The sequence below is a fragment of the Drosophila obscura genome, unplaced genomic scaffold (assembly GCF_018151105.1).
Source record: "Drosophila obscura isolate BZ-5 IFL unplaced genomic scaffold, ASM1815110v1 contig_29, whole genome shotgun sequence".
NCBI lineage: Eukaryota > Metazoa > Arthropoda > Insecta > Diptera > Drosophilidae > Drosophila > Drosophila obscura.
In genome coordinates this window covers 1,729,482-1,743,272 of record NW_024542816.1, presented here as the reverse complement: position 1 = coordinate 1,743,272, position 13,791 = coordinate 1,729,482, and the positions used below count along the sequence as shown (strand labels likewise).

The following is a 13,791-nucleotide window of genomic DNA, read 5'->3' as shown; positions in this document are numbered from 1 at the left end:
TTGTTTTTTGTTTGGGGGGTGTTGGGGTATGTTGCCATTGATGCCATTGTAAATACAATTTTCGCAAATATTATTCTTGTATATTCTCTTGTATATAAATATGCCATCTGTTTCAATTTCGTTTTTGTGTATATATATTAAATATTGTATGTATGTATATAAATTTCTAAATACATTTAATTGCGCTTTTCACATATAAATTTTAGTTTAACGGCTAGCTGGCATTTTATTCCGAATAAAATAGGATTTAAAAAAAAAACAGACCAAAAAAAAAAAACTTTGTCTCTATGTGGGTTGTTTTGTTGGTGTTTCTGGAGGTGTTGGTGTTTGGATTGGTGTTGTTGTTGGTGTTGGTGCATTGGTGTTAGCTATGTCTATGTGTGTGTGTGTGTGTGTGTTCAACTGTGTGTACCATAATGTACGCCAATAACCCACATTATTATCTATATACTATGCGCCTCCCCTCAACTATTTTAACTGCTTCAGCAAGCGGGCGCTCGCGCGCTCTCTTGCCACCAATCCTGGTCCTGTTCCAGCTTTTGGTTGTTCCAGTTCCTGTGCCCACGACGCTTTCAACTGCAACATTTTCTACGCTTAGTGCCGGGATTGTTCTTCAAATGAATGGTGTCCTTCTGCTGCTCGTTGGAGGTGGTGCGCAGCTTGTGGTTGAGCACCTGCCGCGTTATTGACAGAAACATATTGTCCACATTGATGTTGTCTTTGGCGGATGTCTCGTACAGCTCGATGTCCATTTGTTTCGCAAACCTTTGCGCATCTTCGGTTATGACCACCTTACAATCGGGATCATCGTTCTTGTTACCCACTGTTCGAGAAGAGACGTGTTAAATGGCTACACTTTTTCTTTTTGCAACTCCCCGACACACGTACTCACCTAATACTTTGTTGACCACATCGCAGTTGTTCTGGATCTCTTCCAGCCACCGGCGCACATTCGCAAAGGAGTCTCCGTTCGTTACATCGTAGACGATGATGACGCCGTGGGTGCCCCGGTAATAGGTGCTGGTTATGGTGCGGAATCGCTCCTGTCCAGCCGTGTCCCATATCTGCAGCTTCACGCGCAGTCCATCGATGTCCACCGTTCGGATCTTGAAGTCCACACCAATGGTAGTTATATAGCTACCCGAGAATGTGTCGTCTGAGAATCGAATCAGCAGCGAGGATTTCCCAACTCCTGGCGGGTAGAAAGATGGAACAATCGTTATTCAATACTCTTAAAACAAACAAATAAAATTATATTGCGTCGATTCTTGGGAAAATAAACTAGAGTAGAGTGTGTGGCACACCATTTTCCTATCCAGAGCAGATGTTCAAATTACAAGCAGCTGGGAAAAGCCAGAAATTGAGACACCACCAGCATTCCTGGGTATCAAGTGCAAATCCTGCCCTGCGATGTGTCACCATTAGTCACGGCCCAGCGGCAGCAACAGCCACAAAAGAATGCATGCAATGATATCTTGGGAGGGCGAACTTTTGATACACTTGATGTAGAGATATGTCCTTACTATAGCTTAAGTTGCTGTTCAGAAGAAATAGGAAGGATCTGTGCATGCAGACAGTCGGATATGGCTATTTGGATTCACATTGCCCGATGAAGCTTTTTCTTTAAGTTTCAAACATTTGCACGAATACATTATACCCTTGCCAAGGGTATAACATTTTTTTTTAAATAACGGGGGTCCCATCCCCCCTCTGTTGCTAAAAACAGCTGATTGCTTTTAGCGGGGTGGAGGATGCTGGCAAAATGAGGACAAGGAAAAAATTAAAAATAAATTTATACTTATTTATAAACGTTCTGTACAGGAGAGAGATCATTACGGGGCTCTCCCTTTAATCTCTCTTTCGTTTTTTGCACTTACCGCTGTCGCCGATTATAAGCAGCTTGAACAGATGATCAAAGCCGCGTGCCATTTTCTGATCTCTTCGATGCTGCTGCTGCTGCTGCTGCTGTCTACTATTTGTCTGCTGCTGTTATTTACAGTTAAAGTCGCTTTCAACAATGCAAAAATAATTTGTTGCAAAAACAAACTCTATGCCCTTGCTCCCACACACAGACACGCACACACGGACACAAGCAAGAGAAGTATTGAAGCTGTTTAGTTCTCGCTCGCACTTAGGCGGCACCCGGCTTGGTTTTTATGAATATTTGAGATAAACTGTTCTCTGCTGCTTGTACTTTTGCTTCTCCTCTGCTGCTGATTGTGCTTCTCTGCCGCTGCCGCTGCCTCTGCTTCTGTGTCTGCTCAAACTTCTCTTTTGCTGTTGCGGCTGCTGCTTCTCCTCTGCTCCTAATTGCTGCTGCTGTTTTTGTGATAAGCTAGCTATTGTTACTAGTGCTGATGTACTAAATTCGAATTTATGTAAGTTGTGTGTTTAATTTCCTTGGATTCAAATGATTATATTTTTTGGCTCTGCTGCTGCGCTGCCTTTGCGCTCTGCTGCTGCTGCGTATCAGCAACGGTTTCATGTGTGTGTGAAAGACATATTGTTGTTGGTTTTGTATGATAGGAGAAGGAGGGAAGCACTGTGGAATTTATGCACTAATTATTGTCGGTCCACAAATAGTTATTATAACACAGAAAATGGAAAAATTAGACGGTTCGCCCGATTTGCACTCATTTATTAGACGGCTGACACGCTCATATGTACACCGACACACACTTGCCTACACAATGACAGACTTGTTGTTTAATTTGTGTGTATTTTAGCTCCGCTCTGTGTGCGTGACATCAGTTTTTATTTCGAATTGTATTCCTTTGGGGGCTGTGCATTCGTTTTGCGGAACGTTGAACGGGCTTCGGGGGCGTCTGGTTCAGTCCTTAAATCATATTCTGGATAAACTATTACTAACGCACTAACACATATAAAAAAATAACCTTATTTATAGTCTGTAGAGCTGGAGAAACATCGATGGTAATAGTCGATGTTTTTTTTGTCAACCATCGATGTTTCTGCAGCTCTAGAAGTCTCACCAGAGGTGGACGTTTTACAAATGCTGCGCTATCGCCACGTTGCCATGCACTGGCCGAAGGGCGGGTTTTTTAAATAATTTTTAAACGCCAAAGAAATATATTTTTCATTCTTTTTTTTATTGAAATCATCTTGCGAATTTTCGCAATTTCAAGTTTTTATTTTAAAAACTAAATTAAAGTTTCTTCATTTCATTTTTTTTTTAGGAGATCTTGATTTGAAGATAAATACTGCATAGTATTAACAAAAAAAATTATTATTATGGCCTTGCCATGATAGGTATTATCTAAAAAAAATAAATTAAATCATATGGATTCACACTTGCGTGGACTACTTCTTTGGCGCACCGGTTGTGGTGCGCTTTCGTGTGCGATTGGCGATACATGAGGTGTTTTCCGCACGACTTTCCGGTGCGGCAATATGGCGAGGACGAGTTGCGCTATGGCGGCGTCGACGCAATTCCTCGCTCAACGGTGTAGCTTCCTTGCGTGCAGCATTCAGCGTTAGGCGCCGTTGTCCAATATGTTGCACTCCACCCTCATGTTCGGCTGCCAGGGTTCGTCGGCGCGATAAGGTCCGCTGACGCGCAGCAGCAGGAGGCGCCACAGTTGCATGTGGCGATGGGCTGAGGCGCGGTAGGTCCTCGTTTCGAATAGATCGTGCTCTCGATGCAAATCCCAAGCGAGTCCGTGTTGACGATCTGAGCATCCTTGGCCCGCGCGATATAGGGGCGCTTTCTGCTGCTGCCGATACGCCCGAGGAGCCAGTTGTCATGCGACCATCGGTTTCTACGGTGCTACGGCCTGAGGCTTCAGTCGGTTGAGCAGCGGCTGGCACAGCCAACGACGGAGATGGGGTGTTGGCCGACTCAGCTCCTACCGTGCAGCGGCGTGCTTTTACCTGATCGGCAATCGACTCCCAGTCATCTTCTTCATCGTCATATTCGTCGTCAGTGCTCGGAGCACGCAGCTTATCATGGTAGCGACTACGATTCAGATTGCGGGCCTGGCTGTCCCGCCTGGTGCTGGTGGACGGTCTCGCAAACATCTCGAATTCGTCGTCGGAATCATCCATGGGTGGCTCCACAATGCTGCAGGTCTCGCAGATGTACATATCAGTGCCGGCGATGCAGTAGCAGTGCACCGGGTTGGATCCGCACAGCTGGCAAAAAGTAATACTGCGCGAGTCCGAATTGGGCCCATCGATGGCAATGCAATCGGAGACCGTGCAGGTCACGTCGCGCACAAGCTGATCCCGGAATGCATTCGGTTCGGTCTCCCACGTAGCATCGCTACAGCGGAAGAGAAAAAACGATCGAGTTTGAGTATTGATTGCGCCATCCTCACCATTACTTTAGACAAATACGAACCTATTGGGCACCGACACGCCCCAGAGGCAGACATCCATGAACTTGGTCGAGCTGTTGCACAGCGGACACTTGAAGAAGTAGCCAGCATTGTAGGCGTACATCTGAACGCACTTCTTGTGAAACCATCCATTGCGGCAGCACGGAGCCTGCAGCATCAATACCTGACTAAATTTCTCCTGTTCAGGCATCACCAGCTCGAGGCACATGACGCACTTCTCGTCGGCCGATGGTCGCACTTTGGTGCGACCGACATGTGTATGGCAGTAGGATTTATACGAGCCGCAAAATTGATTGCGCGCGAGATTCTCTAGGCCGCAGCTGTAATGGAAGCTGCGGCGACACCCGGCTCGGCAGCAGCCAATTGAGGCGCCGTTTTTGGCACAGTAAATGCACGACAATTTGCTGGCACGCTTCACCTCGGCCAGAATGTCCTCCTTCAGGAAACGTGAGATTCCATTGTTGTCGTCGCCGCGTTGCACCAGATTGGAGCTCAAATACTAAACAAACAATAAATGGAAAAGAAACAAAGGGGGGGAATGTAATCAATGCGCTCGCTTTGTTGTTGTTGTTATTTTTGTCGCTGCTGCTGTCGCTGTTTGGTTGTGGTGGTGGAGGTGGAGGAACTGACTTACCAGACAATTGCGGTGCACCTTATTCTGTTTGTCGTAATGAAAGGATGGGCCGTAGTCACGGACATTCTCTACCGAGGAGCCACACAACAGGCAGTCCACCATTTTTCCAAGCACGCAATTGTTATTTACTTATTTTAACACACCAGGTTCACTTTTGCCGGGAAAATAGCGCGTCGCCGCGCCAAAGTAAAATGAAGAAATTGCAGACGTATCGATATACCATACGGCCAACGATGAAACAACTTCACGAGTCGGTATTTTTTGCTGCCACTGCAAAAAAAGAAGTCAAATGTTTATTAAACATCTAATAATACAAAAACAAACATGTGTACCCAGATGCATGCAAAATTATCTCTTTCTCTTTTGTTTAGAAAATTGATACGCGGCTCAAAAATAATACACCAACAATTCCGTTCTCAGGAGGTGGCAGCTCTGGCTATTCGTAAATTTCTGCGAATTTCGTCCGCTAGGCAAATCCAAATGTAAACAATATGGCGGCGCTAATATATTAAATTTCACTTGAAGCCGCCTTTCCTGGTGCCACCGTCTGGCGCCGGTTTGTAATTTCACGAAACTATAATCCGTGTTTATGTTTGTATTCATCTTATGACAGATTTGATGAGACACCTCGCACAAAGACACAGAGTGTGAGAATTAGCCTGTGCCGAGAGAGCTGCAAACTGCGCAGAGTACTTAAGGAATTTGCTATGTTTGTGCTGCCAATGGAAATCAGTTTAAAGTGTGCCAAATAATTCTACAAAGTCTGATTCAGAAATTAAGTAAGATATGTAAGAAAAGTAAAGGACAAGAAAGGAACAAGTCAGGACTACCTGCCGCACACACGCTCGCACACTCTTACAAAATAAACGCAATTGCCGTGAACTTTACGAATGCTTTCAGCCGCCAGACAACAGAGCAGAGAGATTTGTTTACTTGTCGCAACCTGCCGTTCTTTTAATATGCCTATCAGTCGGAAGTATTGGGTAAACAAACTCAGTGTCCCCAATGACTTGTCAGCATTTTTGCATATTTCGCCGGACGTCCTCTAGAACTTCTAGGTCGCGATTAGGTTATTTTCTGAAACCGAATTTTATTCTCCTGATATGTGCGACCTACCTCCACGAAAAATAGCCAAAGGTTGTATCAATAAACCCTTAACTGGGTATATTTTTATTCACTTTTAAACACACAATTACAACAATTCACTTGCGAGCTCTACCGGGCGAAAAAAACCAAATGATTGAGCTCAGTCGATGACATTTGAAACGTCGATACAAATTGAAAAGGCAGCTCTGTTCGGTATTTTTAGCATTATGGTATTTTTACTAACTATCTAATATCGATATATTTTTATTTTTGTACTGCGCTTTTCGGCGAGAAAAGCTATTCCTTATATTGTATTTGATATGCACATATATAATTGCTCTTAAGTATTTTTTTAACAAAGCTTAGTACTCTGCAAAGATAAATTTTTCGCTGGCAAAAAAAATACCACGAAAAACAATCGACACTGTAGAGTTGCCACCGTGTCCATTGGTAGATCTTTGTATATCGCTGCCGCAAAAAAGAAAACATTTAAAATTAGTTTATTCATCAAACATGTCCGTCTATCGCCTGAACAAGCTGATCCGGCTGGCACCCAACATGACCGGTGTGTAATTGGGTAACATCATTGGCTTGTCCATAGGACTCTAATCTTGGCCCCCGGATCCAACTGGACCGTGGCGGTTCAAAGTCCGAAGTGCCAGTGAACCTTTAACCGCGCTGATATCCGTTTCACATTTACCTTCTGGCAGCCGGCCGATCTACTGTTGCGATGCAGTCCCAACGCCACAACACATCCCACAGCGCCGTGGCGGCCGACACTCCTGGACATACCTCCTTCAAGACCTTGGCCATAACGACGCCCAAGCCATTTGTCTTCCATGTGGAACTGCATCGCCCCAACAAGTTAAATGCGATCAACAAGCAAATGTGGCTGTGAGTACTCAGCTCACGAAATGTCAGCTGTTCATTCACTGAGTCCATCCACCTTCCGGCCCCCACCCTTTCATAGGGAGATCAAAAACTGCTTCGAAGAATTGTCCACGAACCCCGATTGCCGTGCCATTGTACTGTCCGCCTCCGGCAAGCACTTCACGGCCGGCATCGATCTTAGCGACATGATGAACCTCGGCCAGCAGTTGTCCGACACCGATGACTGTGCCCGCAAGGGCCACATTCTGGAGCGTGTCATCAAGCTGTACCAGGACTCGATCAGTGCACTGGAGCAGTGCCCCAAGCCGGTGATAACGGCCGTCCATCAGGCGTGCATTGGCGCTGGCGTTGATCTGATAACAGCCTCTGACATCCGCTACTGCACCCAGGACGCCTTCTTCCAGGTGAAAGAGGTGGAAATCGGCATGGCCGCAGATGTGGGAACATTGCAGCGACTGCCCAAGGCCATCGGCAGCCAGTCGCTGGCCCGTGAGCTCTGCTTCACCGGCCGTCGCTTCGAGGCAGCCGAGGCGCAATCCTGTGGCCTCGTTAGCCGTGTTTTCCCCGACAAGGAGTCTCTGGTGAGCGGCGCCCTAGCCCTGGCCGAGCAAATAGCCAACAAGAGCCCCATTGCGGTGCAGACGACAAAGGCGAACATGGTCTACTCGCTGGAGCACACCAATCAGGAGGGACTCGATCATATTGTACGTTCCACCTACGCGCCCATTAATCCGTTTGAGCCACCAATCCTTGACACAATCTTTGCAGCGCTGGTACAACAAGTTGAATCTGCAGTCGGAGGACTTTGCCCAGGCTGTGGCCGCCCAACTGACGAAGGACGACAAGCCAATCTTTGCCAAGCTCTAAGCCGAGCACACATTTCATTTTATTTATACAATTTCCAATATAATTTCCATATTCACATTCATCAGCCAATTCCACATTTGCCTTTGGCGAGGAGTGAGCCGCGAATGCCCCCAAAAAAGTGCATCAGATTGCATCAGGAAAGATTCTGACTAGGAATTTTGTAGGAGAGCGAGAGAGTGAGAGAGAGGGTGTCAAGCCGAAATCAGGCCGAATCACTGGCTGCTTTGGCACTGCTGGACACCTGCTGGCAGAGATGCTCCAAGCTACGGCGATCCTTGATGCACTCGGCGGTGAGAACCTCAACGACACTGTCCTGACTGATCAACAGATCGTCCTCGATGCGTATGCCAATGCCCCGGAATTCGGGCGGTACATCGGTGCACTCGTGTCCGATATAGATGCCCGGCTCCACGGTGAACACCATGCCCGGCTCCAGAGCCTTGCTGCGCGGTATATTCGGCGTGTCGTGCACATCCATGCCCAGATAGTGTGACACATGATGCGGACAGAATCTGTAGCCATGGCTGACCACCGTCTTGTAGTCGTCCGATGCCTTGGGCACCAGCCCAATCTCCTGCAGATACTTGCCCAGCCGGTAGCAGGTGGACTGGAACAGCTGGTCCAGCGTCTCGCCACCAATGCTCCCGATCATTCGGATGATGTCCGACTGTAGCACCGACACCATGTCGTAGAGGGTGCGCTGGGGATCGGTGAAGGTGCCGCTGGCGGGCCAGGTGCGCGTGATGTCGCTGGTGTAGCCGCCATACTCGCAGCCGGCGTCCATCAGAACGAGTTCCTGCGGCTGCAACAGCTGGCTGTTGTCCACATAGTGGATGATGGTGGCATTCCGGCCGGCGGCCACCACCGGCGGATAGGCCAGGAAGCTGGCGTTGCGCTGCCGGCACTTAAAATCGACGGACGCGAACAGATGATGCTCAGACTGGCCGGGCCGTGTCTCGGCCATGACCTCGTTGATGGACTGGGAGGCAATGCTGCAGGTGCGACGCATCAGATCCATTTCGGCGGGCGACTTCACCAGGCGCATGCCCTCCAAAAAGCTGTGCACGGGCAGCAGTTGGATATTTTCCGTGCTGCTAGTCTTGATTACGCCCTCCTTGACGTGCTGCAGGTCGCAGGATTTCAGATCGAACCAGCAATGGGGCTTCAGGCCGCTGACCAGTTTCCCGAGCATCGTCTCGAACTGGCCCAGGGAATGCGCCTCGGTGACCCCAAAGAGTGGAACGGACAGCTCGGGGCCAGTGCGTGGACCATCCCACAGCTCGGCATGCGCATCCTTGGGGCGCATGAACAGCATGGACTCCACACGGGAGCCCTCGTCGATGGTCATCAGAAGAATTGAGTCCGGCTCCAGGCAGCCGGTCAGGTAGTAAAAGTCAGAATTCTGCCGAAACACAAACGGTATTTTGCCGCTCATGTACTTCTTCGAGGCAGCGCCCACGATCACCTGCAAAGAAGAGTTCCGGGCTATAGAAAACGATGGGCTATGGATGGGCTTTGCTTACCATATGATTCCTGGTGGAGCGGCCATTGTAGTTGTCGCCAAAGGTGCTCGCATAGGACTGTATATTCTGCATCAGTTTGATGCGCCGCTGCTGGAACTCGGCCAGCGTCAGGCCCGGCACCAGCTCGTGGGGCAGAATGAGATGCGGATGACTAGCAGCAGTGGGCTGGCCAAGCCTGGGGCCATCTAGTTTATTCAGCAAATTGACGTTTGTCTTTGTGCTGTCCTGGGACAGACATCTCTGTGGACGGATAAATGGGGAGATCTTCGCCACGCTGCGTCTCCGCATTGCGCTGCAGCGCGCTAAACGTTTCAGGGCAATCATCCTGCTGTGGCTCTTGACCGGGATGTAATAAAATTATATTCTATTGTTTTGTTTCTAAGTTTGTGTAAGGATCGTCGATAAAATGTTTAATCCGAAAAAAAAAAAAAATTACCGGCGGCTCCAGCTGTTGATTGTGGCAGGGTTGCCATCCAGTTGGTAAATTTTTTGCATGGGAAACATATGGGGTACTCTAAAAAATGTTTTAGGTTTGCCTAGGAGATGTCCAAAATCAGTTGTTGGATAAACTTCCCATGGTGGTAATATTTATTAAGAAAAATATGCAATAAACATAGGTATAAACATTAGTTAATAATAATAAAAATACAAAAATTCTGTATCACATCAACCTTAATGTCGATTTGGATTCGTTTGTCAATAATTTTTATTGTGCTGTGAAACTGTTCCAAATCGGTTACAGGAATACCCAGACTATTTACTTGCCGCTGTCTTTCGATGATATGAAAAAAATTCGGATTTGATTTTGGCGAATTTTATACAAAATTATTCACCGCCTCCGAAAATGGACAATGATGTAAGTAATTGCAGCAGCCACAGGTTGCCTAATCTGCCCGCAATCTCATTTTGCTCATGTTGCAGCAGTGCGCTGTGCCTCGGCTGCCGGTGGATGGCGAGTCTATTCGGTTCAATGACTGGAACATTAGCTACGAAAAGTCGCACATATTGAAGAGCATCTGCAAGAAGGGCAGCACCGGATGCTGCGACAAGGACGATGCCAATCGCTGTGAGCTCTGCCACTACCAATACTCGCTGGATCTGCCCCACCTGCCCGACATGGTGTTCCACAAAAACAAGCTGGTGGTGCAGCACAAGGATGGCGCCTTAATGGAATTCAAGCCCATGGATGCTCTGGCCCTGGTCGACAATGGCAAACAGCCCCAGCCGCTGGAGGTGGCCTGTGCCCAGGAATGGCGCCACACTCGGTGGGTAGTTAAGCGGCTGCCCAAGTCCTTACTCATTTTTGATGCCCTTTCAGTCCGGAGCAGACCATGGAGGAGAAGTTCAAGCCGTTCGACTGGACATTCACGTCCACCTATCAGGGCACCATGAACGAGAAGATTCGCTCGGAGAGCACAGATATGACCCTCAATAAATTCAAGTTAATGCAGCGCGAGAATATCATTTTCTACACAGATCTAACACTGTTCGAGGATGAGCTACACGATCACGGCATCTCGGTGATGAGTGTGCGCATTGTAAGTATTCCAATCAGGGGAGAGCACCATGGGCTAGTGTGGCTTGAATGATTATGATCTTTTCTTTCAGCGCGTTATGCCCTCTGGTTTCTTCATACTTCTACGTCACTTCCTGCGCGTCGACGATGTGGTTATGCGCATGTACGATACGCGCTTTCATTATGAAATCGAAAACGATTACATCCTCAAGGAGTATGTGCATCGCGAGGCTCCGTGCTCCAAGCTGCAGAGCTCGTTGGCCTTCTGGACCAATCCGGATGAGATGCAGAACTACCTGCCAGTGCTCTCCAAGCAGATGCACAAGTTGTCCTTCAAATAGCCCCACATACCACACCATCAACACACCATCCATGCTAGCAACCACACCACATGCACACAAGATATTCAAATTGTATTGTTTCTAGTTTATTTCAACATTGACGCTAAGACCTGTGCTATGTGCGATTAAATATTTCCATAATTATGCGCATGTGCGCAGACATTAAAAGCGCTTCCCCTAGAAGGTACACTACGAATAAGCATATTACAATATTACATATGTATGTGATGCGATCCCGTCCGGATTTATGCAGCGCCCAGCAGTGCTGTCAAAGCACGCTTGTAGTCGCCCGAGGTCTCCGCCTGCAAGAGAGTGGGAGATAACACAGATTAGAGCACTTTCAGCCGGGACAATAATCTGGGCAATTTTGAGGGGGCAACAGGGGGCAACTACCAACAATACTTACGTCCTAGCACAACACAAACACCGAAATGGAAATGGAAACGGAAAGGAAATGCAAAACGTTAACACGTGGAACGAACTGATTGCCGTGCGTGGGAATGACATCCATCCCCAAGGACATTTTTTCACTTACCACCACAGCACTGAGCAGAGTGCGATTGTAGATGCGCTCAAACTCCAGCTTGATCGTCTCCAGATCAATCTCGGAGCGGCACACAATAATCCGTATAAGGGTGGAGTCATCCGTGCCAGCGCCATTCATGGCCTTGTACAGCCGATTCGCGAAGAAGGCCGCCGGCGATTGAACGCATTCAACTAGGGGGTGGGGCAGAGGTGGTGGTACATTATAGTAGATGATTCAATACAGGATTCAAGGAGTGCGCATACCTATGGCCATCATGGCCTCGTGCAGCTCATCGGACATCTCGTGCTTGATGGCCTGCTCGATGGTCTGGCCGGAGAGCTCCTTGTACTCCTCAAAGACGAGCCGCAGCTGGGGGAAGCTGGCATGGGACATGATACGATTGAAGATCTCCTCGTCGGTGCCCAGCTTGGCCTCGCCAGCGGCATACAGCTGGCTGGCCTGCTCCTTGGCCTCGGCCGCATCCACGGGTGTATTGAGGCCATCCCTCACCCCGGTGACGATCAGGGTGAGCAGGCGGCGAAAGAAGCCAGATGTCTCGCTGCACATCTGCTCGGCCAGCGGACGCTGGTACTTGTTCTCGTAGGCCTCCACAATCTGGTGCATCTCCTCGTTGCTCTTCGTGCACAGTATCTCCACGAGGGTGCCCTCCTCGGTGCCCATGCCGGCCATGGCCGCGTGCAGCTGCTTGCACAGATACTCCACGGGCGGCATCATCATTGCCACAATCACATCCTCGAACGCACCGCCCAGCTCGCTCTTCAGGTCATCCACCAGATCCCGCTCGAATTCCGTGTCGTAGACTGAACGAATCAACTGACGCTGGCCGTTGCTCCTGTTGGCGAGCACATCGATGATTTCCTGCTCATCGGTGCCAAATCCCTTCATGGCGCCCCTCAGGGTCTGGGCATCGGTGGCCGCATCGAAGGGGGCGGCAGCCACAACCGTGGGCACAGGCTGTATGACGCATAGGTTTTGTTATTCGGTTATGACAGCGCCCAATCGATACTACCAGAGGAGTGTGATGGAATCCCACTGCCACTGTCACTGCCCACTGTCCCTGCCCTTACCTTGTAATCCATTGAGATTCTTGCAAGTACTGTTTAATCGGAATGGCGAAATATATGTGTCAAAACAATTGCAAACTTTCGCAACGTTTCTCTTTTTGCTGTTTTTCCTACTGCTGCTGCTGTTTCTGCTGCTTCCGATGTAGCCGCTCGTGCATTTATTTGTGTGTGGTGTTGTCTTCTCGTTTGCACTTGTCTACTTGGGCCAGAGACGAATGTCTCCCACTGTCTCAGCGCTAGTGCTGAGAGCGCAAGCTATGGGCAAAGCTTTCGAGAGCGCGACTTGGCAAGCTTTCAGTTCGGTTTTTGGTATGGAATGTGCCGTTGCACTCTGGCATGCCAGAGCAATGGAATCATCTGGATGGTTGGCGTTGCCAGCTAACACAGAGGAGACCCCACCAAAAAAAGCGCACAGCCAGAAGATCAACGTTTGTCGGATCGCTATCAACCTGTTCTCGCCCCACTTGTACTCAATTATCTCGGTGTCTCTGCTGTTGTATTTGTTTATGTAGATATTATCTTTATTTAATCTCGTTAAATAGGCTTCGCTCTAATACATTTACATGCTGCGGCGCTCGCTGGCTCGCTCTCTGTCTTTCAATTGGGAGGAGCTACTGTGCTTGTTCGTTCTCCATTTCCTTTACATTCCATCAGATTTAAGCTTAATTTGTTTTGTATCGAATATATAATATATAAGTATTTAATTTATATGTTGCTCTCTTTCTCTCTCTCATACTGCTGCCGATAATGCATTCCATCGAATCATAGATCTGATCTGATCGGATCTGATCTGCTTACACACTTCGTTCTCATTAGTTGCACGAAAATAATAGGAGAAGTGTATCCAAAATGTGGAGAATAAAACCAATATCTAATAATACAAAAAATAAATTACAATATCAATCAAGGATGGGCTGAGACCTTGGACTACACACGGATAAATTCAATTTCCCTTTCTTGCTTTACA

General features: G+C 48.0%; 6 protein-coding genes across 9 annotated transcripts; 2 read left to right on the top strand and 4 right to left on the bottom strand.

Moving 5' to 3' along the window:
- Positions 1-182: 182 nt before the first annotated feature.
- Positions 183-1,956, bottom strand: LOC111076062 (ras-related protein Rab-35). Its single transcript, XM_022369660.2, has 3 exons — positions 1,878-1,956; positions 893-1,192; positions 183-823 (listed from the first exon to the last, which is right to left on the bottom strand). Exons 1-3 carry the CDS (start codon positions 1,927-1,929, stop codon positions 573-575), a joined length of 603 nt encoding a protein of 200 aa, XP_022225352.1. The 5' UTR covers positions 1,930-1,956; the 3' UTR covers positions 183-572.
- A 1,210-nt stretch (positions 1,957-3,166) lies between these two features.
- Positions 3,167-5,255, bottom strand: LOC111076053. Its single transcript, XM_041594513.1, has 3 exons — positions 4,990-5,255; positions 4,358-4,854; positions 3,167-4,279 (listed from the first exon to the last, which is right to left on the bottom strand). Exons 1-3 carry the CDS (start codon positions 5,089-5,091, stop codon positions 3,319-3,321), a joined length of 1,560 nt encoding a protein of 519 aa, XP_041450447.1. The 5' UTR covers positions 5,092-5,255; the 3' UTR covers positions 3,167-3,318.
- A 1,275-nt stretch (positions 5,256-6,530) lies between these two features.
- On the top strand, positions 6,531-7,894 carry LOC111076061 (delta(3,5)-Delta(2,4)-dienoyl-CoA isomerase, mitochondrial). Of its 2 annotated transcripts, none has more exons than XM_022369658.2 (4): positions 6,531-6,640; positions 6,786-6,969; positions 7,046-7,670; positions 7,735-7,894. In XM_022369658.2, the coding sequence occupies exons 1-4, from the start codon at positions 6,589-6,591 to the stop codon at positions 7,831-7,833; spliced, it is 960 nt and encodes a 319-aa protein (XP_022225350.2). In that variant the 5' UTR covers positions 6,531-6,588; the 3' UTR covers positions 7,834-7,894. The 2 variants fall into 2 exon arrangements, with proteins under 2 accessions (XP_022225350.2, XP_022225351.2); XM_022369659.2 differs by having other exon boundaries at positions 6,572-6,652.
- LOC111076060 (xaa-Pro aminopeptidase 3) lies at positions 7,819-9,821 on the bottom strand. The gene is made up of 3 exons (XM_022369656.2): positions 9,793-9,821; positions 9,357-9,692; positions 7,819-9,298 (listed from the first exon to the last, which is right to left on the bottom strand). The coding sequence occupies exons 2-3, from the start codon at positions 9,678-9,680 to the stop codon at positions 8,036-8,038; spliced, it is 1,587 nt and encodes a 528-aa protein (XP_022225348.2). The 5' UTR covers positions 9,681-9,692; positions 9,793-9,821; the 3' UTR covers positions 7,819-8,035.
- Positions 9,822-10,088: 267 nt separating this feature from the next.
- Positions 10,089-11,405, top strand: LOC111076083 (TIP41-like protein). Of its 2 annotated transcripts, none has more exons than XM_022369705.2 (4): positions 10,089-10,212; positions 10,281-10,621; positions 10,675-10,894; positions 10,965-11,405. In XM_022369705.2, the coding sequence occupies exons 1-4, from the start codon at positions 10,201-10,203 to the stop codon at positions 11,211-11,213; spliced, it is 822 nt and encodes a 273-aa protein (XP_022225397.2). In that variant the 5' UTR covers positions 10,089-10,200; the 3' UTR covers positions 11,214-11,405. The 2 variants fall into 2 exon arrangements, with proteins under 2 accessions (XP_022225397.2, XP_022225396.2); XM_022369704.2 differs by having other exon boundaries at positions 10,090-10,212; positions 10,278-10,621.
- On the bottom strand, positions 11,287-13,069 carry LOC111076082 (annexin B10). 2 transcript variants are annotated; one of them, XM_022369702.2, is made up of 5 exons: positions 12,828-13,069; positions 12,003-12,714; positions 11,749-11,930; positions 11,620-11,622; positions 11,287-11,515 (listed from the first exon to the last, which is right to left on the bottom strand). In XM_022369702.2, the coding sequence occupies exons 1-5, from the start codon at positions 12,837-12,839 to the stop codon at positions 11,459-11,461; spliced, it is 966 nt and encodes a 321-aa protein (XP_022225394.2). In that variant the 5' UTR covers positions 12,840-13,069; the 3' UTR covers positions 11,287-11,458. The 2 variants fall into 2 exon arrangements, with proteins under 2 accessions (XP_022225394.2, XP_022225395.2); XM_022369703.2 differs by lacking the exon at positions 11,620-11,622 and having other exon boundaries at positions 12,828-13,067.
- Between the last annotated feature and the right edge of the window lie 722 nt (positions 13,070-13,791).

Coding starts and splice junctions, on each gene's coding strand:
- LOC111076062 (XM_022369660.2), bottom strand. CDS start 1,929: ATGGCACGCGGCTTTGATCATCTGTTCAAGCTGCTTATAATCGGCGAC. Junction 1,193..1,877: donor GCTTATAATCGGCGACAGCG/GTAAGTGCAAAA, acceptor TCTACCCGCCAG/GAGTTGGGAAATCCTCGCTG. Junction 824..892: donor TGTGGTCAACAAAGTATTAG/GTGAGTACGTGT, acceptor CTTCTCGAACAG/TGGGTAACAAGAACGATGAT.
- LOC111076053 (XM_041594513.1), bottom strand. CDS start 5,091: ATGGTGGACTGCCTGTTGTGTGGCTCCTCGGTAGAGAATGTCCGTGAC. Junction 4,855..4,989: donor AGGTGCACCGCAATTGTCTG/GTAAGTCAGTTC, acceptor TTGTTTGTTTAG/TATTTGAGCTCCAATCTGGT. Junction 4,280..4,357: donor GGCGTGTCGGTGCCCAATAG/GTTCGTATTTGT, acceptor CTTCCGCTGTAG/CGATGCTACGTGGGAGACCG.
- LOC111076061 (XM_022369658.2), top strand. CDS start 6,589: ATGTCCGTCTATCGCCTGAACAAGCTGATCCGGCTGGCACCCAACATG. Junction 6,641..6,785: donor GCTGGCACCCAACATGACCG/GTGTGTAATTGG, acceptor ACCTTCTGGCAG/CCGGCCGATCTACTGTTGCG. Junction 6,970..7,045: donor ATCAACAAGCAAATGTGGCT/GTGAGTACTCAG, acceptor ACCCTTTCATAG/GGAGATCAAAAACTGCTTCG.
- LOC111076060 (XM_022369656.2), bottom strand. CDS start 9,680: ATGATTGCCCTGAAACGTTTAGCGCGCTGCAGCGCAATGCGGAGACGC. Junction 9,299..9,356: donor GCTCCACCAGGAATCATATG/GTAAGCAAAGCC, acceptor TCTTCTTTGCAG/GTGATCGTGGGCGCTGCCTC.
- LOC111076083 (XM_022369704.2), top strand. Junction 10,622..10,674: donor CAGGAATGGCGCCACACTCG/GTGGGTAGTTAA, acceptor ATGCCCTTTCAG/TCCGGAGCAGACCATGGAGG. Junction 10,895..10,964: donor CGGTGATGAGTGTGCGCATT/GTAAGTATTCCA, acceptor CTTTTCTTTCAG/CGCGTTATGCCCTCTGGTTT.
- LOC111076082 (XM_022369702.2), bottom strand. Junction 11,931..12,002: donor CGAGGCCATGATGGCCATAG/GTATGCGCACTC, acceptor CCCACCCCCTAG/TTGAATGCGTTCAATCGCCG.